General features: G+C 34.1%; 1 protein-coding gene across 2 annotated transcripts in view; it reads right to left on the minus strand.

Moving 5' to 3' along the window:
• Positions 1-420: 420 nt before the first annotated feature.
• Positions 421-26,003, minus strand: part of CRISPLD1 (cysteine rich secretory protein LCCL domain containing 1) — a 45,403-nt gene continuing 19,820 nt past the window's right edge. The window contains exons 3-15 of one of the 2 annotated variants that reach the window (XM_055318340.1): positions 19,060-19,178; positions 18,575-18,707; positions 17,278-17,393; positions 16,466-16,566; positions 14,043-14,183; positions 13,806-13,866; positions 13,630-13,696; positions 13,290-13,420; positions 11,546-11,589; positions 11,380-11,452; positions 6,781-6,856; positions 2,842-2,972; positions 421-1,486 (exon numbers count right to left, since the gene is read on the minus strand). In XM_055318340.1, the coding sequence (XP_055174315.1) occupies positions 1,435-1,486; positions 2,842-2,972; positions 6,781-6,856; positions 11,380-11,452; positions 11,546-11,589; positions 13,290-13,420; positions 13,630-13,696; positions 13,806-13,866; positions 14,043-14,183; positions 16,466-16,566; positions 17,278-17,393; positions 18,575-18,707; positions 19,060-19,178 (1,245 nt within the window). In that variant the 3' untranslated portion in view covers positions 421-1,434. Of the gene's footprint in view, positions 1,487-2,841; positions 2,973-6,780; positions 6,857-11,379; positions 11,453-11,545; positions 11,590-13,289; positions 13,421-13,629; positions 13,697-13,805; positions 13,867-14,042; positions 14,184-16,465; positions 16,567-17,277; positions 17,394-18,574; positions 18,708-19,059; positions 19,179-26,003 lie in introns of those variants that run through there. The other variant, XM_055318341.1, reaches the window with a different exon arrangement.

Raw genomic sequence — 26,003 nt, forward strand, 5'->3', positions numbered from 1 at the left:
CGTTTTTCCAGATGCCTGTATGCAATTTATCTCCCTTTTATCTGATCCTAAACACGTAGTCATTTATTTTCTGAAAATATATGAAGTATTTATTGCCTTGTCAATTTTAAGAAATTACTTTACATCCTTCAGTCTTTCCTCGTTTTATTCAAATTTTCACCTGATGCATCTAAATAAGTGATTGTCTTCTCTTTCATTATAAACACCTAAATAATCAAGTTGACTTTGCAGACTTCTAGTATTAAGGATGTTAATCATATTAATGTCAATAACCCCAATTTAAAAGACTTACAATAATTTTACTTTAAAATTATTTCTAAATCAAAATAAGGAATAAAGGGAACTAAAAATAATATTTTGAAACATGATTAATTTTAATGTTTACAGGGAAAGAGTAAATTCACCAGCAGAAAAAAAAAAAACAAAATTAACATTTTACAGGTTTTTAGTCTCAAAGCACAATACATTTTTCATAGAAACAAATATATCACCATCATAGGTACCATAATATGGCAATATTTATACACAAGGCCATTTACCATTAATAAAATCAGTGGCAATGGTGATGCAATACATTAGTTTATCTTTGTTAAAATTTTGCTATCATACTTCCTGGCCTGCAGGAGTATTTGCCAGGATACAAAAGAAAAGTGTGTGACCTCACTTTGAACAATACATAGAAAGCTCTGGCTGCCTGTGCTTAACCCTAGATTTACAATATTATCACTAGGAATGTTTCCCTACCACTACTCTACCAAGGAAACAATGCATTCCACTTACTATTAAAGCCATTCCCAAGGAATCAAACATTTTAATAGATTCATTTGGATATCAAGGTATTATTTTATACAAAATAAGAAGTGCAATATTAGGACATAATATTTGATCTGCCTAAACTTAACAGAAGAGAAAAACTATACAGGTATTAAGTGGAAAACAATTTCCCAATTTCAGATTATTTGGAGTAGGTAATGGCATAGTATTGAACTGGGGAAAATGTGATAATATGGTTCCTTTCATTTTTCAAGAGTTGGTTTTTTTTAAATGCACCAGATGATTTTCTGAGGGCCATTCACATTCAATGTTTAGATTCATTTTATTAGTGGCATATACAAAGCACCATATAAAATAACACGTGAAATGTAGAACAATCATGACTATGTAATTATCTATAGAAATAACTGCTAAGAAAATATAGCAATATTTAACACAGGATTTCTAAAACCATTACATATTCATTACTTTCCCCAAAGCTAATACTGTCCCATGTTTAATTTTTACAGAATTTATCTATCAAGATTTATATGCATTTGGCACTTTTGGGGGGGCTGAAAATAGTTGATATCTTCTGTACAGTAATGTTACAATTTTATACAAACTTCAGAAATATGGCATTTGGAATAGTCTTTAGGATCCTCTTCCAAGTGTTCCACTTCACACAACAGCAAATACTCTGAATGCCTTTCCTCCTGGAGGATTCTGTAAACTGCAAAAAAATACAGAAAGTATACTGATGTCACCTCCACACATAATCCTCCAAATAAATCATGCTTACTTACGACAGTCAAGAAAGCAGCTCTATGAATCCAGATGGCCAACTTTCTTAGGCTACTATAATTTATAGTTATTGGAAAGCTTGAGTGAGGATGACATAATTCTTTAAATCTTGGCTCTATACTGGGCTGTAAGTTTACTAAAATTTAAGATGCACAGTGGTAATAATAGTATTTTATATAGAACTTAACAGATTCCAGATCATGTTTTCCTGAATTACCACCTTTGATTTTAATAAAGCAGAGTTTGGCAGCTGTTATTCCATTTTACTGGGAGAATATTGAGATCCAGGTTTACAACTGACCAATATGGTTAAAAGTTTACTGCAAGTTAAGAGGATAGTGATACTTAAGCAATATTCTAGAGTACTATTATTTTTGAGCACCTACTATGAATTTCCCAGATTAACAGATGCTAAATGCAAAGCTGTCTTTTTTTTTTTTTTTTTAACGGTGGCACTCAGATGGTTATGTGGAAGGCAATCTAGATACCCTGCAAAGCATATCCTTCAGTATCCTTTAGAGAAACTACCATATATATATAAAACCTCCACTGGCAATTTTAAATAACCCAGTAAACATCTAAAAGTTAGGGATTTTTCAGAACCTATACAATATACATGAAAGTTAATGTTACTTCCCCACGTACAAATGATTTGAAAAATGTGTATAGTTCTTTGCTCTTAACTTTTTAAAGATACTTGATAAAGTAAGTCATATGAATTTTCCTAAACCACTAAAATATATAATACTAATGGACTGAATAATATGAGATGACCAGAAGGTATTCATTTATGTAATACTAGATATTCAACTTCAATCAAAAAGAGAATATGGTTCTGGGGAAAATCAGACTCATTCTTTTGTCAAACACTTTGTCATATAACTGGATTAGAGAAATATCCAGTGCCCTGCTCACCTAGAAAGAATTACATATAAAAACTAATCTAGAAAATCCAAAGAGGATGAAAGAAATTTCCGTATTATAAAATCAATTAACAAAAGAGTGGTTCTGACTAATAATCCGATTTTCATGTTGATTTTTATAAGCCTGTAGGAGACAGGCACCTCTGGTACTACAGCTTCTCCCATCCCTGGAAGACCAACTATTTACACAGTATGCAAAGGAAACACACTGACGCAGCCACATAACTCCAAACCCATACTAAAATGAGTTGGTTATAAAGTAAGCATAAAGGGGTGTGTGTGTGTGGAAGGAGAGAGAGAGAGAGAAGGAAAGAGAGAGACTATAAATATATAAAATACATGTGTACATTTTAAATTTTACCTTTCTGAGAAGATTCCATTCTGAAAAGAAGCAGTGTAAGTCTTTCTTTTGTCCACAGGCATGACGTCAACATAACCACCATGATTTCGAACCACCCCAGCATGTACTGCTGCTCTGCAGATACTGGACAGCTGAGGGGATGAGAAAAATCTTTTCGTTATTAGGAAATTCCTGCTGAACTTACCCTGCCTACTCTTCTATTAGGCTGAAGACACTGACACTTATCTCTATATGGATATTCAGCAGTTACAGGTTGATGTTTTGTGCATAAAGGAATGTTTCAAAAGTCACAAAGTTAAAGCAAATTCTGAACAAGTCTGAAGCAGATCTTAAGGGTGGCTACAATGGTAAAATCCCTTCATCATTTAATCTAACAAACACTTGCCTTTCCAAATAGCAGGCTTTTTCTGAAATGAAGCAATCAGATGCAAATTTGCCTCTTTCATCTCTTGAAGGGCCTATTTATCATTCTTAAATTTCAGCCTTGCTAGTCCCAACTAGAGTCACTGTGACCAAATGTTCACAGGCTTATTACCTGTACCTCATTTATGTTTAGTTTTGACTTAGAAACAGATCATAGCTCTGTATATCTTTATGGTCCCTTTTCCAAAATACAGGTATATGTTAAATGGGGAGTTTTCTTCTATGAAATAATGTAATCTACTCAGAGAAAATTTGCCCAAGAAGAAAAATATAAAGAACAATCATAGCTTCTTATCTATATTTGCAACATCTATCACCCTGGTTTAAAGGGTCGGATATAAAGTACTAGGAAAGTGCTATGATTATTTGTACCAGTTATATAGTCTTAACTGAATTGGATTTCTACGGAAGAGAAAATAATTTTCAGGTCTATGGATTTCTAGAAGTCGACTCTTTTCCTTTGCCCCATTAAAGTCTTTTCCAGATTTTGACATTTGCTTTAATCCTAATGTTCTACTGAAATTTGTCAATAGCTGAATACAGCCTGAGGAAATTCCACAAAATGAAACACTTGAACTGTTTTGGTAGAAAACAATCCCCCTCATATTCGAGGGGTCTTTTCTGATCCCACTGGTGTGTTCTTTTTTTATCTCTATGCACATATGAGTGACTTAATGTGCTTTTTTTACGTTCACATAAGCATGTGCATCTTACATGACCTTGCTTTATTACTGTGCTCTGAACTTTGTGGCATCAGTCAGAACTTATTAGATCACAGAGCCTGAATGCCAAGCTGTTTAATCCTTTTCATGTTTTTGCTATATCACAAAATACCATATATCTAAAACCTCGTATCCTTACTCTAAGGAGGCATTTTATTCAGTTTAAAGTCCCTCATTGAATTAATGTTTGTATCCAATATGGTTCATAATAGATGAAGTTAAAAATAATTCTGTACACATTTCAGTATTTATCTTGTTCTGTTAAAAGAGTATTATCAGCATTTTCCCTAAGGCAATAAAAGTGCTTAGATATAACATTCACTAAATCCAAGCACTTAATATGTTTTGAAACTATTGTTTTGCCATAACTATGCAGTCAGCAGGCATTCCTATTTGAGTTCAAAGGTTAGAAGAGATTTTCTTTTTATGCCGCACTTCGTAAGAATTAATATATCATGAAAAAAATTTATCTGTGAAAACACTGAAACATTTTTAATGAATTCAGAAATTAACTTTATTTGTAACAAATGAGAAAAGTTCAAAGGAATAGAAGGTACAAGTTGTAGCCATGTAAACAGAAAGAGACAGAGAGAAAAGTGGGGAGGGATGGAGAAAGAAGATATCTTTCCATATCTTGTATTTAAAGAGATCATGTATTTTGTGGTGGGTGGAAAGATTGGCAGTTAATGGCTGAATCTCCATCTGACTCTGTGCTGACCACACATAATAGTAATCTTTGTATTTCCAACTTACTCTTAAAAGGATCTACATAATAATACATAATCAACTCTGCATTGCATAATAATACATAATCACCTATGCACTGCACTAAGTAGGAAGATAAAATGATCTCAAGATATAAGTTCTAACAAAACATTAACTCTAGAAAAATAGATGGCTTATAAGCATAGAAGTGTATAGGATATTTTGAAAGATTTTCACCAGGCATGACTAAAGGGACAATCTAAAAAGAATTCCTTTTGAAATCTCTGATGATTCTAGATAGGCTTATTCATGTACATTTACCCTTTTTTTTTCTTTTCTTTTGTACCTTTTTTTTTTTCAACACATATTTATGTGCAAGGTATGTGCTTAATTTCTAATGTCACTGTGTTCTCTAAGTTTGTTAAGGCAGGATGTAATTATGTCTTGTTCATAGGCTGGCACACATCAAATTGTTGATGAAAAAGTGGTGCACAAATTGCACAGCTGTCACCCTCAAGGAACTTCAAAATAATAAAAGAGATGGAGAAACAATCATAACACTAACAGAATCAGCTAAGTGCTAACAGGAAAAAAATAGTCATAGGGGTTGAAAGACAGGCTACATTATATATGTATTGGGAGATCCCGCAATACATTCCACAGAGGAAGTGGCAATAATTTAGGATGTGAAGAATGACCATGATTTTAACTAACAGAAACACAAGAAGATAAGCACAACATGAGGACTAATAAATTAGATACCAGCAAGACATTTCAGCTGCAGATAAGTGCAAAGCTGAAGTCTGAGAGGGATTCAGATGTGGAGAAAATTTCAGAGCTAAAGCTGAACTAAAAACAAAAAACTGACCTCAATGAACTCACCAACAGAAATAAGGTGGTAAATACTATTTCGGGCCTCTTTTCACAAACCTATTTCCATAGTACTCTATTGCATATGTGCTTCAAGAATGTATTTCCTGAATTGGTTTTTGCAACTCTCTGGTTTAGAAATTTGTGATTTTTTTTAAATGTCTGCCACATAAAATCTAAGCTCTTCACCATGCATTCAGACTCTCCATTTACATGTTTCAAGACCCAGACCCCCACCATCCCTCACACAAAATTGGCTGCAGTCCCTTTGATCACCTGCTCAGAGATAAGCAAATCTATGTGTTATGCATGCATCTCACCTGCTGTCACTTCTCAGTCTTTGTAGATGCCATTCATCCCACCTAGAATGTGTCCCTCATCCAGTTTATCAACCCATACTTGAATTCTGGTTCAAAGAGCACTTGTCCATACTGACTGAAGCCCTCCCAGCTAATTATCCTTGTCCAACTCCGTAATGTTGTCTATTATAACATCCTCTCAAGTGGTTTCCTTTTGTAAGTATTTTAACATATTATATGTGATTGATTCTAAGCTACTTAACTGCTCCTTTGGCAGAGAAAGAAATTGTTTATACATTTGACGATTTCTTAATTATCAAGTTAACACTGCAAATTACTGAAGAACCAAAAGGAAGATTTAAAAAAGCAAAATGGGGATCCCTGGGTGGCACAGCGGTTTGGCGCCTGCCTTTGGCCCAGGGCGCGATCCTGAAGATCCGGGATCGAACCCCACGTCGGGCTCCCGGTGCATGGAGCCTGCTTCTCCCTCTGCCTGTGTCTCTGCCTCTCTCTCTCTCTCTCTGTGACTATCATAAATAAATAAATAAATAAATAAATAAATAAATAAATAAATAAATAAATAAATAAATAAATAAATAAATAAATTTTAAAAAATAAATAAAATAAAAAAGCAAAATGAACTTTTCCTTCGGAAGGATGCCTCTGTACTATTTAGTAAGTGTCTGATGTACAATGTATGGGTAGGATATAAAGAAAAATATAGTAAAAACAAATTATTATGCACTCATAATTGCAAAAGGATTGTCATTTTCAGTGTTATTGCTGACCAGCTTCTCTGAGAATGTCTATCAACATAGAATCTGTTCTCTTATTCTATGTATAAATGTACATACATACATTTAAATGTATATATACACATATATACACGAAGACAGAGCTGCATAAATTAGGATACTTACATCAGAATAAACTCTAGTTCCAATTACACGAGCATAATGTGGATTTGCCTGCATACAGTTACGAGGACAGTAGACTCTGAAAAACAAAATACACATATATATTTTAAGTAGCTGGTTATTTCAGTCATTCTTACTAGTAAGGCCACAAACAGGCACGTACAATAGTTAGCAGCATTCTCAACCCTTCTCATCTTTTTTTCTTCTGAAATAGGTCAATTTTACAAGCCAGGCAGTATATGCAATTGCTTCTGCTTAATTTACCCACTTCTAGCTTTTGGCACAAATGTGTTCTTTTCTTTTTTAACTTAGCCAGGAAGCTTTCTAATTTAGGGATTAAGCAGAAAGAAACATCAGGGTGCATCTCAGAGTATCTGGGGATTGATTTCCAACGTGTCTGTAAGAATTTCGTAAACAGATAACTTGAAAAACTTCACTCATTGTCTGCCTCATACATTTCATAGTTTCTTTCTTCTGTGTTCATACCATCTCTGGTATGTGGTTTTAATTATGATGATAAATTATTGATTCCCAAATTTATACCTTCAGTCGAGACCTCTTAATTCCAAATTTGCATGTCCTATTGCTTATTCAATATATCCACTAACCCTAATAACCATTTCAAACTCTAGTCTTTATCATCTGGTGTCTAGCTTACCACTATAGGTTCTCCTATGATCTCCTTGCTTCCAACCCTGCCCTGTCTATTCTTTTATCCCCCTACTTAAAGCAGACAGGTCCAAGCATATCATTCCTCTGCTCCAAATACTCCAGTGGTTTTCCATCTTATTCAGAATAAATGACAAGATCTTTACAAAATGGCCAATAAACCCTGCATATCCTGTTCCCCCACTACCTTTCTGATCTTATATCCTCCTCTTCCACTTTCTCCCCCAGATCCAGTCATACTGCCCTAATAGCTATTTCTCAAACGTACAAAAATAGTTTTTGCACTTATCTTTTCCTTTGCATGGAATATTCTTTCTCCAGATACCCTACTGCCTTACTGATATCTGATTGGCTTAGCTCATTTAAAAAACATATCCAAAGGCCTTTTATTTAAACACAGGGTCCAATTATCACTGTTCAATCAATTACATGTTTAAAAACTCCAAGAGTTTAAGAAGTTATCAAGTGGAACTTTTTTTTAGCAATGGGCTCTTTGATTCATACATACAGATACACAGACACTCATGCACTAAAAAGAAATTAAAAATTACAACTGGAAAAAACAGAATTCATTTTAGTAAGTAGTAAATCAGAGTCTCAACAAAATGACTACATGAAAATCCTGTGTGATAAAGGAATCAATGATTTTCCCAAAACTATTCCAAAAAAACTTCAATTGCAACTACCTTTTCCAATTGAAGCAACTCCTTCTTAAGATAGCTCTTAAGAAATAGCTGCATTTTGGGACCCTTGCGTGGCTCAGTTGGTTAAGTGTCTGTCTTCAGCTCAGGTCATGATCCCAGGGTCCTGGGATCAAGCCCCATACTGGACTCCATGCTCCAGGAGTAGTATGCTTCTCAGCTCTCTCTCTGCCATCCTTCCCCACCCCATACTCATGTTTTCTCTCTTTCTTTCTCTCTCTCTCTCAGATAAATAAAATATTTAAAATAAAAAAGAAATAGCTACATTTCTTATTTCTAAAATTTATATAACATTGTACACGTTAGCATATACGCGTTTCTTATAACAACTAAACTAGAACCATTTAAATATAAATAATAAATGAGTCTGAGTTTTTATAACCTTAAAGAGCTGACTTTTATAAAAGATGCTGTGGGGATTTCTATAGGAGGAATGTTGTCCCTGTTGACTGTAATGTTTCCTCCAGGTGTTTGAGAACAGCTGGGCATTCACTATCCATCCTGTAGTCATAAAATCATCTGCTCTGCCTTTAGGATCACACTGTGCAAGCTCTACTTTGACTATACTTAGCACTTAGTTTGTGAGAGGCAAAGGTCAGTAGCTCCAAACTGAGTTAGCTTCCACTTAGGCAAGTTCAGGTCAAAGACCGAAGGAGATTTTTACTTGCTTGTGTTCTACTCCCTGGTTTTAGCACCTTATTATGTACTTCTGAGAATGCAGATAGTGACCTGGTACACGTTCCTTTATACACAACTCAATCCTTATAAGCTTTGAATAAAAATTTTGATGCATTTTAATGATACCTGCTTTTACATCTTGAACACTCAATAAGTTTCAAAGATAGAGTTCTTTATAAATATATGTAAATGATTTCTGCCCTTCCTCTCTGTGCCCCCATCCCCAGGCAAGGAAAAAAAAAAATGATTTCTAGTAACACACACAAAACATATGATATTTAGAAGGTTATGGTATTAAATAATAGAGATTGCTTATTCGGCGCTATTTGCCTGCTAGGGAATCTCTCAAGGACACAACTGTACAGGTAAATATTGTTTCTTCATCCTCGTCTTGAGCTAATTTCCTTTCATGTATTTGCTGTTGGCATTTTCTCCAAGATTTATGTCCCAACTTATTTAAGTTACATGAAATTCTGAAACAGATGTACCAACCAGATGGTTCCCTAAAAGTTATAAACTGTTATATAAATAATACCATTATAGCATGCATAATTTATGAAACTATTAAAAATTTTATATAAGAAAAGAAAAGACAACCCTTTGTTTTACTAGACTTTAAAAGAAAACAGGAGGGAGACTTTCCAGACTACTACAAGGTCAAAATTATGTAATAATTCATACTTCTACCAATTTGTTGTGTTGATAACAGTATGAGGTAAGATTAATTTTTTTAAAGATTGCATTTATTTATTTATTTATTTATTTATTTATTTATTTATTTATGAGTACCCACACACAAGGGGAGGGGCAAAGGGACAGAGAGAGAGAGAGAGAGAGAGAGAGAGAGAGAGAGAGAATCCCAAGCAGACTCTATGCTGAGCATGGGGCTCAATCCCACTACCCTGAGATCATGACCTGAGTGGAAATCAAGAGTTGGATGCTTAACCAACTGCCCACCTAGGCACCACGACTAAATTTAGTTTTAAAAATTTCTGTCTTGGGGAAATAGTTCCCTTCCTGGAGAAACCAAAGAAATACAAAACATTTATCAATATTTTACATCAGTGATTTTTATTTCTTTTGGAACAATATTGCCATAAATTATTCCACAGATATTAAAATAACCATTTACTGAGCATCTACTAGAAGGAAGCTTTATGCTGTGATGCTCTACAGAGATTTTACTTACTATTTGTTCCTCATAAGCCTGTTCACATGGCAGAGATATGGCCTAGTAGCACACTGCATATAGCAGGTGTTTAATAAATATTTATAAATGGATGATTCTAAAATATTTTGGTTTTTTTTTTCACCATATCTTAATGGTAGAATTTACCAGCTTCACCTACTTGTAAGTAGTAACTACTTTTTATATCATCAAGTCTTTTATTACCTTATGAACAACCAATCTCATTCTTTAAGCAAAACACTGCTTTATCTTTAAAAAGCTAAGTGATGAAGCTTTTCCAAAATAAACTTTTCCACAAAAAGTGAGTTCCCTCAATTTTTAGTAATTACAGTTTATCAATTACCATTCTATCTCTAAATCTTATTACTAGTTCTTGGAATTATCACGTGCTTTCTTGGCATTAATGGAGGAAGTGTGGATAGAAATAAGACTGGATATGAAAAGACATATTTTGTCTTTCCTATGTATGGTTATGACTTATGGCCATAATACTTCTAACAATTTTCACCTTTGTGAGGTCAAGATAAATGAAGTACTTTTCCACTATTGTATAGTAGATAAACTCTATTATAATTTTCAAAAAGATAGTAAACAAAAATAAAAGAAAGGCAGAAGATGGGCTTTTTGACTTACCAATCACACTTAAATTTATCCAATTTAGGAACTGGATGGCAATGCTTAAAAATGTTACATCATTGTAGGTGTTGTAGTAATGACTTGTGATAGACCAAATGTTGGGGTCCCTCCAAATTCATATGCTGGAGCCCAATGTGACTGTATTTGGAAATGGGCCCTTATGGAGTTAATTAAGGTTAAATGAGATCATCCTGATTCCAGGAAAGGAGTTTTCTCTCTTCTTCTCTGTCTTTGTCTCTCTTTCTCTCCATCCCTAACTCCCCTGCCTTGTGAGAACACAGAGGACAAGGCAGCCATCTGCAACAAGGAGAGAGGCTTTGGAAGAAACCAAACCTGCCAACACCTTGATCTTAGTCTTCCATCTTCCAGAGTTAGGTAAAGACAAATTTCTATTTTTTATACCACCCAGTCTGTGATATCTTGTAAGAGCAGCCTGAGCAGACTAAAACAAGTCTTCATGGCACAGGTGAACATACAAAGTATACCCACAGCCCTGGTAGTATGAGAGAGCCAAAAGCACTCTGGTATTTGCAGAAAGCAGACTTGAAGTGCCTAGAGTGCAGAAGTTTGTGATGAACAACTGCTCCCTTCTGCTTCCCAGCTCAAGACTAAACACCTTTCATATCTGCAGACAGCCGAACTCCAGGCAAAAACAGGTATCACAGAGTAAGAGCCCCATCCATGTATATCCACTGGTCAAGAAGAATGAGAAAATTTAGAAAACATTACCTTGGACAGTGTGAAGCAGGCTTATGAAACGGACAGAGCTGTTCCACAGTTGTTTCACAAGTGATAGCCTGGACTGAAGAGTTGAAACAGGAAACAGTAAGCAAATCTTTGGTAACAATAACATGCAACATGGTCTTAAGAAAATAAGATTTAAAAAAGTGCTAACCTGTTACTTTAGAGACTGTGAAGGAATTAGCAGACTGGTATTTGCTGAAGATAAAAATATAAAGATGTCAATCATTTTTTAAATGAATCATCATCAACGTAACTTCTGGTATTATTTAGGTCTATGAATACTTTGTTTCTCCTGGAGCATTCTTACTTAAATATATAAATAAGCAGCAGTATAAGATTGCATCATCTTTTTTAAACTAAGTTGATATTATCTTCAAGTAGGAACCAAATCAATGCCAACCAAATTAATCATTCTTGATATTGGAGAATGGTCTCTTCTCATGATCAATCTCAAAATGTATAAGTAACAGCATAAAACCACACAGATTTATATCTACATACTTGTTTTAATTAAAAATTTTAAAGTTAAAATTAGAACTCTAAACATACAAATTCTGTCACCATAGAACTAAATTATTTAATCTCTCACAATAGTAAATACAAGGTAGTATTGTGAAAAGACTACCGAATCATCAGTACCTTAAAGGAGCATGTTTTATTCACATTTTTGTTCCCCCAAGTATCTTGTAAAATATCTACAATGAATGAACTCCCCATTATATGCATCGTGCATCATTAAAAAGCAGGGATAGAAGAACAGGTAAGCTATTATATATCCAAATTTTAATTGGTTTATTTATACCCAGATTTTCAGAAAAATATCTATTACTAAGGCTTATTTGTGATAGTATTTTAATGACACACTCTTCACATTTCAACAGTTTCTGTTATAAATGCAATAAAAAACTAAGTTCACACAAAAACAGTAAATAGGATAAATATTCCTTAATCCAACACCCAGTGTTTGGTTTACTAAAGCTAATAACTTTAATTATTTGTTGAAGACAATTAATAAATGTCTGCTGAATCACTAAGCTAATCAATAAATGCTTCTATAAAGTTTCACTTAATCGCTAATGACTAAAACCACACATAAAGCCTTTGAACAAAATTGTATACATTGAATGTCATTCCACCAAATCTGTAAAGGTTTTTAATAAATTCTTTCTTATCATTATGAATCCTCTACTTGTGGAGTTTCATGCAATTCTATACTTAAAAGAAACTATGTCATATATCTTAAGCCATTCCATATGAGGCTCAAAGTTTGTTTTTTTACATAGAAGAAAAACACTACAAAGCTATTTCAAAAGGCCACATTGTTCTAATTTCTATAGAGTATATATCAAAATATGTAGTCTTCTAAAATATGTTTCATATATTTAATACAAGAAACATTTCAAAAGTTAATGCTTCTATGTTGAGTTAAATTACATTGAGATGGACAAGGGTACATGTGTATGACATATTTAGAGAACTTTTCAGAATGCTCTTCTACCTATTAATCTATCTCATTAACAAAGTTACTGTTGCATAAAATAAACCATTTTCCATAAGGAGGGCAAGGAAAATATGCAAATCAATGAGGCTTCTCTGGAGTATTTTCTTTCACAGCTGAATAATCTGTTGCTTCACATCAGGAAAAACTGTAACTTGTACATTCTTAATGAAACTCCACAAAATGTGGAGCTTTAACATGTTCTTTATCAGTAAAACTGTTCAACTCTAAATTTACATACTTTGGCTCCTTTTTGTCTGGAAATTACAGAGCTCAAATGAGCCTTGGCAATTACCAACTTCTCTATAAATTCTTCTATGCTTGGCTCTGAAAGAATTTGCCAACTCATTATTACAATTTAAAATCATCTCATCCAACAGGTCATTTGGGTACTTACCCAATTGTTTGAACACCATTTCTGTTGGATTTGATGAAATAATGTTTTCTTCCTTGTCTAGTGATATCTACCCAACCACCATCATTGTCTATTATACCATAATGAATTGCAGCTCTACAGATGCTGGATTGCTTGGAGAGCAAAAAAGGAAGAGAAGGATATTAAGATGTTAAGAGTTCTGCATAGGACACAACCAATTACTATTTACATGACTTTAAATTAAATGAACATATCTGAGCAAAAATATCTATACTTATATAAACTGTTATTTTTGCATTTAAAAAATCAAATATTATAAAAAAAGATCCTATTCCGGGATCATTGTATTTATCGTACTTACCATTTCATAATGTACACTGCCAATAACTTTAGCTTTACTATCCAAACAGCCAGCAGGGCATTCATATCTAAATGAAAGAAGTTGGAACAAAATTTAGTTTCTCTGAATGTCAGTGAAAAATGAAAGTCTCTCTTATGTTTTGTCAGGTAATTTTGAGAATCAATAACAAACATTACCTATTGCAGGTTGTTCCTTTGCACTGATCTCTTAATCTTACTTCACAAGAAACAATCTGGGCTGAAAAAGAGAAAAATACCAAAATAATTTAGATAATGTAAAAGCTGTTGTTGTTCATCACAGATAGTCTAATGTCAAGCTTTTGCCATCCTAAAACTGTCCCAATTAATAAAATACAGTTGCATATGCCATCTATGTCAACTTTAAATTTTGTGTAAATACTGCAGAGGCCTTACACATTTGCTGTGTGCTTATGACTTCATTTCTGTTACTATCGTCTGCTCTTGTCCGAACGTGGGTGTCACGGACTTGGGACTGTTGCCGTTCAATTTCATTTGTTTCTTCTTCTCGAGGAGGGTAGTATCTGTCTGAGCCTTCTGTTAGAGAGAAAGGATTTAAGAACTGTGAACTCATCTGAAATGTGCACAAATTATCAAATAATGATATACCTAATCATATACCAATGACAGTGATATACACAGTCTATGGCTGTGTAACATTTAAAACTAGAAAAATTCATAGTTTTTGACACTGGTGTTGACTTCAGGTGGTCTACTGCATTGGAATACATGAAATACATAGATAAGGTTTTGAACTCTTGAATCATTTATGCTTCTATGGGCTAACATTAAATGGAGTCATTTCTAAACTCGCTTTATATTTGAAAGTGGTATCAGTGATTGCCTTTCATAATGGTACCATTTAGTCTACGCAGTGATCTAATGAACTATTTGTGTGCTTAGTGTATATGAATGCAGTTTCCCAAATGAAATCATTTTGTTAAGAGGTTCACATTTAAAATTTTCAAAAGGGTCACATTTAAAATTCTCCCCAAAGGAAATTCAGCCTAAAGAAGGCTTGCCCTTTTAATTTACTACAATGTCAGTTTCCATGGAAAGTTTTTCCCTTTTAGAAGGAAACTTAATGTGCAAAAATTTATACTTAACAATGGAGAATTTAATTTTTTTCCAGGTTGACTTATATCAAGGCTTTAACAGTGAAATAATTTGGAAAGGTATGTTATTTTCATGGATGTCCAAGAACTCAGAACATAGAAAAGGGAAGTATGAATTCAGAGGAGAGTCAATTTTAAGTAAAATAGGGGTTTGTTGGTGAAGGGGCAAGTAGGCTGGAAGTTTAGGGATGTAGAAGACGGAAAAACACGCACACAATGAAAAATGCTTCCACGAATGAAAAATGGCTCATATAACAGAGTGAAATAAATTGTTACCTCTCATCTGCTCATTATACTAATGAGTATTTGGTTGTCAAGGAAAAAAGACATCTCCTTATGAATACTAAAAAAAAAAGCTGCATTAATTTATGGGTTTTTTTTAAGATTTTATTTATTTATTCATGAGAGACACAGAGAGAGGCAGAGACATAGGCAGAGTAGCAGCAGGCTCCTGCAGGAAGCCCAATATGGGACTCGATCCCAGAACCCCGGGATCATGACCCGAGCCAAAGGCTCAACCACCGAGCCATCCAGGCGTCCCTAATTCATATTTTCTAAAACAGTCTACTTTAATCTCCATTTGGTCGTCATTAAGAAAAAAGTACAAGGGAACAGAAATGTTCACCTGGATGCCCAATAAGACAGGATTATCACAAAGCTTTGTCATATAAGTTTTCTCTTCGTGTGCTGTAAACAGGATACCATATTTATATGTACATTTTGGCATGTCAAATACATTTCAGAGCACTGCTTTTACAACAGTTTTGCAATACTACTATAGCTTTTTAATTTGTTACTTTGGCATGAGAAATAATGTATTCTGTAGTAAGGAACACAGAATCAGTATAATACATTGAGCATGATTTAGTAAGATTCATGGATAGGTATTTTGGCAAAAACTCTTGAAGTGCTAAAAACAAACTGTATTAGACTGCTAAATCCTTCAAAATTGAAGACACTTATAAAAATAACTCTAGTCAATAACATACTAAGGTGGTTTTTAAAAATGTAAATGTATTTGGGGATCCCTGGGTGGCTCAGAGGTTTAGTGCCTGCTTTTCTGCTCAGGGCATGATCCTGGAGTGCTGAGATTGAGTCCCACGTCAGGCGCCTTGCATGGATTCTGCTTCTCCCTCTGCCTGTGTCTCTGCCTCTCTCTCTCTCTCTCTCTCTCTAGAATAAATAAGTAAAATTTTTTAAAAATGTAAATGTATTTGTCACTCTGGGGTAATTTCAAAGTAGAATTAGAAGTGGTTATCTGAAAAAATAAAAAATAAAAAAAAAAGTGGTTATCCGATAGAAGATGAAACTTTAAACACATATTAGGTATGATAGACTTCTTAATATTTTATTTTGAAAATATTTGAAATGGCTTCAAAATATTTCACATAGAGTTCTGGGGAACTTTACACATAATAATTATTATTATTTGCTGTTTTTTTAAGGATTTTGTTTATTCATGAGAGAAACACAGAGAGAGAGGCAGAGATACAGGGAGAGGGAGAAGCAGTCTCCCTGCAGGGAACCTGATGCAGAACTCCATCCCAGGACCCTAGGATCCCGACCTGAGCCAAAGGGAGATGCTCAACTGCTGAGCCATCCAAGTGCCCCTCATGTAATAATTAAATGTGCTTTTTGCCTTTTAAGTACAAATGCTGGATTAAAACATAAATCACACTGGTATTATGACACAACGGCACATACCTTTGTAGCACAGATTTTCTCGACAGCCACCTCCAAAACTGGGTGGGCAAGCAGAACACGGACGTCCATGTTTATAGGGAGCGTGGCCCCACCAGTTCCCCCTTAAAGAGATGATCCATTCTGTTAAGAGGTAGTCTAATATAGAATCATTTAGAAGACACTGTAAAATATTACTATATTCTAAGTAATGATTTTGATGTATAGATTTAAAACATTTATATCTTCCATCACAGAGTCCCTTCAGTTACTAGGTTTATATATGAACTACTGCCTCATTCTTTTGAAAATATTCAAAGTAAAATGCTATGTATACTGTTAAAAATTACAAATTTAAACTTTTACAGAATGCTAAGCTCTATTATGAAATATTCATCCCTATTCCATTTGTTTTAATGAAGAGATCTGAGACTTAGATTTGACCCTAAGTACAGGTGTAATACTTTCAACATAATCATTCAATGCTCTTTACAAAGGTAAAAATACATTTCTCAGTTAATCTGTCATTTTTTATCTCTAATAAATCCAAAGTATTAAAAATATTTATGTAATATAATAATGTAATGAGTAATACTGAAGACATAAAAATATAATTCCTGTCTTCACAAAGATCATATTTTCAATCTTTATATTCCTTTTAAGCACTGATTTTATGCATCAGGCAACCATAATTGTTGCCATATTAAGTAAACAGAGTTAAAACAATACATTTTACTCAATAATTCACAATGAAAATGAGAAAAAATTGAGAATATAAAGTTACTTCATGTGGTCAGGCAAAATTTACATATAAAAGTAATGTTTTGTCTACTTACTTTGGGGAATAATTGCACACCAAATAGACAGCTTTGGGCCATATCTGCCCCCAGATGTTCATGTTATGACACAAATTAATGGCACAGCCTATTCTGCTACTTGTTGCCCACACCACCTACATTAAGAGAAATTTTCAGAAAAGGCTCAGAAAAAGTAGGCTGAGACAAAATAAGACAATATATCTCAGAGAGAAATGTATATAACCGAACTTGAGAAATGAACCTTTATCATTCACGATGTAACAAGGCAATGTCAAAAGAATATTTTTCCTGAAACTTTGAGAAGTGATTCAATTTAAAGAGTACTACAGGGTAGCCCCGGTGGCTCAGCGGTTTAGCGCTGCCTTCAGCCCAGGGTGTGATCCTAGAAACTGGGGATCAAGTCCCACATCAGGCTCCCTGCATGGAGCATGCTTCTCCCTCTGCCTTGTCTCTGCCTCTCTTTCTCTCTCTCTCTCTCTGTCTCTCATGAATAAATAAATAAAATCTTAAAAAAAAAAAGAGTACTACAGGTAAATAACCCTATCTGTAAAAGGTAAGTATCTTCAAAATATGTGTTTAGTAAATAGTTCAAAAGTTACATCCTCACAACCTAAATTGCTGTGTTAATGTTTCTATGAAGAGGCTTACCTAACAAAGAATAGATCTTCTCATCTTAAACTGTACTGGAACAAAAATGTAGAGGCTCAAACTTCTTATACAATGTATATTTTCATTGCATGACTGCTTATTAGGGAATTCAGTGCTAATCTTACTCTTGTCATAGGCAAAGGCGGAACAATTTGCTTTATATTCACTAATAATCAGCTATAGAAATTCTAGTAACTCAGATCTGTGGTGGGATTTACCTAGTTGAATTTAGCCTCAGTTGTTTGATTTAGAGGTTTACAACTAATCCAATACCAAAAGTAGACACTTAATAAAAATAAATAAATGTACATAAATGCTGCACATATGTAAATATTGAGTGTCATGGTAAATAAAACTATATTTTTATTTTTTTGGAAAATAAAAAATAATGATACCTAACATTGAAGATGGTAAACTTGTCCCCATGTGCATTTCCTGGGGCCAGATTAAAAATGTTTCACACAGAAAATAATTGAAATAATGTCTTTTTTAAATTGATGTTTGGACTTTTCCTAGTAACTACGTTTATTATTTATAGAAATCGATAAGTCTATTCCACATAAATCAATATCTATGTTTTTTAAATAACCATACCAGATTACATAAGACACAAGTTTAGCAGCATAAGACACTTAGAAAAATGAAGTATAATATACCCAAAACATACCTGTGTATAATGAGTACACACAGGACCAGAACATCTGAATGGACAATATGGGTTGCATTCATGCTCATACGGGTAGCTAAAGTCTCTTACTTCATCATACCATGCTTGTACATGAAATGTTGGGGGCCTGTATCTATTTGAAAGACAATAACCACTGAGAGTAAGTAAAGTTGGAAAAAATGTAAAACCAAATATTGCAAAATAGATTGATGAAGTTTGGTAGAGAGATAGTCTTCTGTAAGTTATACATGTTAAATACTTATGCCCATTACATTACTAACATGTCAATGATTTAAACAAAAATAAGTCTAAAATATCGCTGGTCATTCTGCTATTACACTTAAAAAATTATTTGTATTATTTGTATATTGTGATTATTTGTTTTCCTTAGGCTCTAAAAGAAATTTCAGAAAATTTTCAGTGCTGAATTAATAAGCATTTCAAGCCTTTATGTTAATCAAAAAAAAAGTTACATTTTACGCTACCTTCCCCAGTGTGCTCCCAAATTCTGTCCAATTGACGGAAGCAAATTTGCAGGTCCATGTTCCCATAAACAAGTTTCAGCCCAGGATTCTGCAGATCTTTCCAGTTCTACATCCCACGTCTATAGTTTAAAACAAAAACAACATACAGATACAAACATATAAAATATATGTAGAGTCTGGACATTTCTTCAAAATATCATATGTTTCAGTTAGTTTCTTCCCTTCCTACTGCTTTGCAAAGTCAACATCTTAGTCTGCGTTCTCAATATCTCTCACCTAGATTTTTTTGCGCTAGTCTCCTAACTAGTCTCTTTGCCGCCATCTTTTATCCCTCCAATCTGCCCCCACATATTTAGAACTACCTAAGTGAGCACAAATACATCTAGGTGATTGCTCTGTCTAAACACATTCAACAAATTCCCATATACATAAAGTCCAAGATCTCCTTGGTCCCATTGTTCCTTATCATAAAACATGCCATTTCTTGCTCTTGCTGGCATTGTTTCTTGTCTCAAAACATCCTTCTCCCAATTATTTGTCAGACCCCTATTCTTTCTTCATAACCCAGCTTTACATAATATACTCTAGATACCTTCTCTACTTTCAGATGTAGGTTTCTCACTCCTTGGGGCTCTTAAAACTTTGTAATACTTCTTCATTTAGCAGCTATTAGAATGCAATGCTAGTATTCGTCTACATGTCCATCTCTTTCATAAGACTATGAGTTTCTTGGAGGCAGTCATTTAATTCACTCCAGTATCGTTGGCCTATTTTTTGTGCTTTGTGTCTATCATATAGACAAGATGATTAATAAATACTTATTGAGTACTGAGTATATGAATGATGAATGAATTTGATTCCTATAAAACATATATGCATTATTATATACAACATTAATGAGGGTGATTAATTTTTACTTTTAAAATAATTTACAAAGAAATATTTAAAATTACAAAATTATTACTGAAATTATTTTGAATGCCCTCGGTTTAATGTTCAATTTTTTATTTAGAAAACAGGCAGCATAGTGGTTGGTGTGGTGGTAAAAACATAGGTAGAGCTAGGTTCAGTCTTGGCACAATAACAGAACTCTGGGCAGGTTAGGGGATAGGAAACTGGAACATGAGGACCCAACCTAAGGTGATAGCAATGAGACTGGAGAAATGCAGACAAACTGAAATCATGTTTCAGAATTTAAATTCCTAGAAGTTGATGGATGACTGAAGGTAGGTGGTGAGGGGGAAAAACAAAAGAAAAAGATGAAGACGATGAAGGTTACCAAATTAGGAGAAAGAAAATACAGGAAAAGAAATAGATTGTTGCCATGGAAATGTGTTTAATGTATTTTGATGTAAATTTTTCGGGTGCCACATGAGATGTGTGTTATACATACAGCATGTATGTCAAGGAGAGTGGAAACATACAACTGGGGTTCTGGGGAAAAAATCTGTGAAGATACGAATTTTGAAGTTATTCACCTAGAGATGACTTTCTTCAGGAAGATGATATAGAATGAAAAGAGGAATGAAAAGAAAATTCTGGGATTATTAACCTTGGAAAGGGAGAAAAAACAATGAATTAGTAAAATAAACCAAGGAAATTGGGATCAGATAGGTGAAAGGAAAACTGTAAGAGGGTTCAAATATATAAGTAAAGGGACAAGGATTCTAGGAGTAGAGTGGGCAACAAGATCAAATGCCACAGAGAAGTCCAGAAAGACAAGAGCTGCTAAGGGCTAATTCATGATCAAGAGTGATTTCAGATCAATGCTTAGGAGAAAAATCAGAGCACATGGGCACATATTTGACTGGAAGGAGAAACAAGAGAAGACAATTATGCATTACTTTGTTAATGCTTCAGAAAGGAAAGAAAAAAAAAAGAGAGAAAGAGAGATGTCCAGAAGCTAAAAAGAAAGTAACATGCCAGGTTCTAGGGAGAATCTGTTTGCTTTGATTTTTTTAAAGGGTGGAAGAAACCTAATCATGACTGTAGGCCAAAGGAAGGCACACTAGGGAAAAAGCAGCACAAAAAAAAAAAAAAAAAAAAAAAATTGGTGTGGTGATTTTAAAACTCTTTTCCACAAAGGTAGAGCTAAATTCCCTTCCCCTCCCTTCAAATTTGAGGGGGATGGTAACTCCCTTCTAATACATAGAAGGACACTACAAGACTTCCCAGGCTAGGTTAGGAAATACAGCCTCTCTACAGTCAGTTCTTTATCTTTTAAGACACACATCTTGGGGCACCTGAGTAGCACAGTGATTTAAACATCCAATTCTTGGTCAGGGTCCTGATCCCAGGGTTCTCATCTCATGGTTGTGAAACCCAGCCTTGGGCTCCATGTTTAGCGTGAAGTCAGCTTGGGTTTTGCTCTCTCTCTCCCTCTGCCCATCCACACACATCTTGACAGACCTGAGCCAAGAAATTAGAGTCTAGCTACCCTGAAGGGATAGCTGGCAAAATATTGTAGAGAGATCACACAGAGCCTACAAAATGCAAGAGGGGTTTTGGTTGTTTGGGTTTTCCTAGCCCATGCATGAGGCCTAGCAGTTTGCAAGTCCAGGTCACTGCAAACTAACATGTGAGAGACCCAGAGTATGAACCACCCATTTGAGCTGGTAAAAGAGACCATAGTGATTAAGGGACAGGCAGGGCTAGACAGGGAAAGACAGACGGGAGCGGGGGGGGGGGGGGTGTTCTACGGAATCAGGGTCACAGAAATCCCAAGGATGCTGAGATATAAAAACCAGAGATAAGGGAACAGTCTAGAGGACTTGGCCCTGGATATTACGGAATATCTTTCTTTGACGGCTACAAAATAATCACAGAAATTCACCAGACCACAAAGAAATAAGTCATTAAGGATGTTATCAATAGTTCTTGCTCAAACCAAGACTGCACAAGAATCTCAAGACCACACAAGCTTCCTAGTCAGTAAAAGACCGCCATTAAAGTGGTTACCCTCAGTGGCAACCTTGCCGGGACCCCTCTCACTTCCAAGAGCTTTCTCTATATCCTCACTTAATAAAATTTTTATCACTTTATTCACTCTTTGTCCACAAGGTTCATTCTTCGACTCCATGAGACAAGAGCCTAGCTCTCTCATATCATTAAGACCCTTATTCAGGGCCAATCTACTCTTGTTTTATACATGATCCTACAATCTCAGATGTTAGTTTTTCTGAAGACATTGAAGATGGATGCTTTTTGTAGAGGATAAAGAACCAGCTCCAAGTTCACAAATATATTGCAAAAGTTTGTGTACATATCTTTGTATAGACATTGAAAGAAAATCTAAAGCATATCATTCAAATGCTGTAGGCTAAGTTTTCTTATTTGCAAAGTGAGTAACAGAAGATAACTCAGTCCCTTCAAGGACTAAAATATTCAATTACTGAGTATGTACTATGGATAAGCTGTTTTTTAAGCCATGGCAATTTTTCTATGTAATGCACTAAAAATATGAGGGGGAATCATTATCAAATGAACTATAATATACTGTTAAAATAAGAACACATTATTTTAATATAAGAACTGAAGTAGAGGAGCATGCAACTAAAATTTACTATTAATATTTAACAAATATTAATTAGTGACAGTTGTAAAGTAACTATTTAAAGAATATAATCAAGCACAGGTGTTTAGGTAAATTCAATAATACAAATCAAGAAGACTCTTTAAAAAACTTAATGAAAATACAACTGTCCTGGAGGAAATATTATTATGAAAACAGTGTATTTTCATGCCCTAACATTATATTACATGTTTTAAGGGCACCAATAATTCATAACTCATCCCATTTTTTGTGGCTTTTCTTTTTTTTACATTTGTTTTTATTTAAGTTCAATTTGCCAACATATCATATAACACCCAGTGCTCATCCCATCAAGTGCCCTCCTCAGTGCCCGTCACCCAGTTACCCCATCCTCCTACTCACCTCCCCTTCTGCAACCCTTTGTTTGTTTCCCAGAGTTAAGAGTCTCTCAGGGTCATACCCATCCCATTTAAATGTAAGTCAGTCTCTACACATTTCTATTTAAGTTCAAGTTTGTAAATAAAATCAAGATGGCCTGACAGACTTTTTTTTCTCTATGAACTATTCACCCAGCACTAATTTAAAGCCAAACCACACTTAAAATTACCATTTATTTATAAAATGGGTACTTGAGGTGTGTAGAAATGAAAACCACTCTATTTTCCAATTACATCTGTAAGCTGTTCCTCCTTAGACCACAGTCAAGTGTTCAATGAATTTTTATTACTCAAAGAAACATTTAGAAAACTACTAAATTCTTTGTCTCCAATGGTATTTTTAAAGCCAGTTCAACATGAAGGCTTTATCATTTCTTTGGTGTATTTGTGTACCTATCTGAGGAATCCTAAATGTTAACAAAGGACTTTCAAAAGTAAACCTAGAAATAAAGTAATTTTGGTAGTAAAATATTAAACTGGTAGAAATCAGAAAGTATGTAGCTATCTAAACATGTACAGAAAACCAGGACTGCTATCCTCCCGTGAAACATGAGTGGACATATACAATTCATATTCCTATCATAATACCTGCAATCCTGCTCTAATAATAATAATCCACAGTGAGGACAGCTGGAAATCATTCAAGGATGTAGTTTTTAACAGAATTAATATTGGTAGGTTACCAGTAAGTTGTATCACTGTACATTAGGCAAAAATTGTCATTAGTGAATATTGCCTTTTCCTTCTCTTTGATACTGAGAATAGTTCTTAAAATTGCTTAAGTATTTTCATATGTATCTTCTTGACCACAATAAATCTATAACTCTTTCTAGATTAACAAAATTTGAAAATCCATGTCCTGGCTGGGATCTGTATCATGATAATTAGTCTACCAAAGAGAATACCCTAGGTGATGCTAAAGTAAAGTAGTTTTATAGAGTTAGATTCACCAACAAAGAAAATATATAAATGATTAAAGACATTTTAAATAGACCAGCCTTAAATGGTCTGACACCTTTAAATGCACAAAGAAATTATTAACTAGAAACTCACATAATTTCATAACTGTAAAATCTCATTCTCAGTAGAGAGAAATAGGATTGTAAGATTTTCTACCATTTTACAAAATTCTACCTAAGTGGACAAAGCTATAATAGGTCTTTTCAAAGACATGCTGAGAAAAATGCCTTTAAATAGTAAAGATAATTTTTTTTCCAAAACAACTGGAAAATATAATTAGTGTTGCATTAGCTATCTAACAAATGGAAAGAATATCTAAATAATATAGAAACAATACATTATACCTTCTAATACATTATACTTTTTGCAAAATTGATACAGTTTTAGTGGATTTCCAACAGGGATAAATACAAAAGACAAAACTGATCTTTGATTATCATACTATTAGGTAGCCTAATCAAATGACAAACATTAGTCCATAATATGATTTGCAATTTAATATAGACTTTTTAAATCTGCATTGCTTTATGGCAAAGTAACAATATTATAAAAACACAGTGGTTTGAAAAGGCAATTATGTTGGAAGTCTGGTCTAGGCTAGAAACTCTGGTCTACTTCTACCACTGAAAACTTGAAATAGCATGATGAAATTATTTTTAAAAATTATCTTAGCATTTGCAATAAATTTTGACAAAAGGAATTTCACAAACATTCTTGTTTTGAAACATATACATCTACATACTTAATTCAGAAAACTACCCTTATATCTCCAAGCCTACCTCAGTCCTGAGCAATCGATGGCTGTCAGAAATAATAATAGTATGCTAGTTTTCAATGGTATTGAAAATACTCTTTCCCTAGTGCTACGTCTTCTGGACATAAGCAAGTAAGGTCATTAGTCATAAATTTTCCTCTCGTTTTCTTGTATAGACAGTAAAAATAACCTTTTATTTATTCAAAGTACTTCAATGGGTAATTCAAATAAATACACAGGGCACCTGAATGGCTCAGTTGGTTAAGCATCTTCCTTCAGCTCAGACCATGATCCCAGGGTCCCTCCTCGCTGAGCAGGGAGCCTGATTCTCCCTCTCCCTCTGCCTGCCACTCCCCCTGCTTGTGCTCTCTCTCAATCAAATAAATAAATAAAATCTTTTTTAAAAAATAAAATACATGATACACTCTGGAAGAGTTTTCTTTCTTAATTTATGTACTTTCAAATTTGTCTCTTGATTATGTCAAGTTTGGTTTCTGTTTCCTCATCTGAAATAATAAAAAGCTAGAATAAGTCTTTTCAAATTCTTTCAGCTTTAAAATTCTATTATTTTGCACTTATAGTTTCTTACAGAGTGCTCTGTATTGCTTATAGAAATGGATAAATACTTGCAAACTCTAAAATAATCTTTCTTATGACAATTAAAGGCATTTCTAAGAAGCAAAAGCTATTTTGTGATTAAAAAGTGGGCAGATAAAAAAAAAAGTGGGCAGAGGATTTGAATAGACATTTTTCCAAAGAAGGCATACAGATGAGCAACAGAAACTTGAAAAGATGCTTAGCATCACTAATCAGGAAATGCATATCGAAACAATAATGAGATATCGCTCACACCAGTCAGAATGGTTAGCATTAAAAAAAAATAGAAAGAAATAACAAGTGTTAGAGTGGATGTGGAAAGAAAGGAACCCTCCTGCACTGTTGGTGGGAATACAAACTGGTGCAACCACTGTGAAAAACAATAAGTTCCCCTCCAAAAAATAAAAATACCATAGAATCCAGTAATTCCACTACTGGGTATCTAACCAAAGAAAACAAAAACATGAATTCAAAAAGATATATCTACCCCTATGTTCACTGCAGCATTATTTACAAAAATAAGGTATGGAAGCAACCCAAATGTCTATCAATAAATGAATAGATAAAGAAGTTATGTTATTAGAATACAACAGACTATTACTCAGCCACAAAAAAGAATGAGATCTTGCCATTTGCAATAACATGGATGAACCCCTAGAGGATG

This window comes from Nyctereutes procyonoides, unplaced genomic scaffold, assembly GCF_905146905.1.
Source record: "Nyctereutes procyonoides isolate TBG_1078 unplaced genomic scaffold, NYPRO_anot_genome, whole genome shotgun sequence".
NCBI classification, from domain to species: domain Eukaryota; kingdom Metazoa; phylum Chordata; class Mammalia; order Carnivora; family Canidae; genus Nyctereutes; species Nyctereutes procyonoides.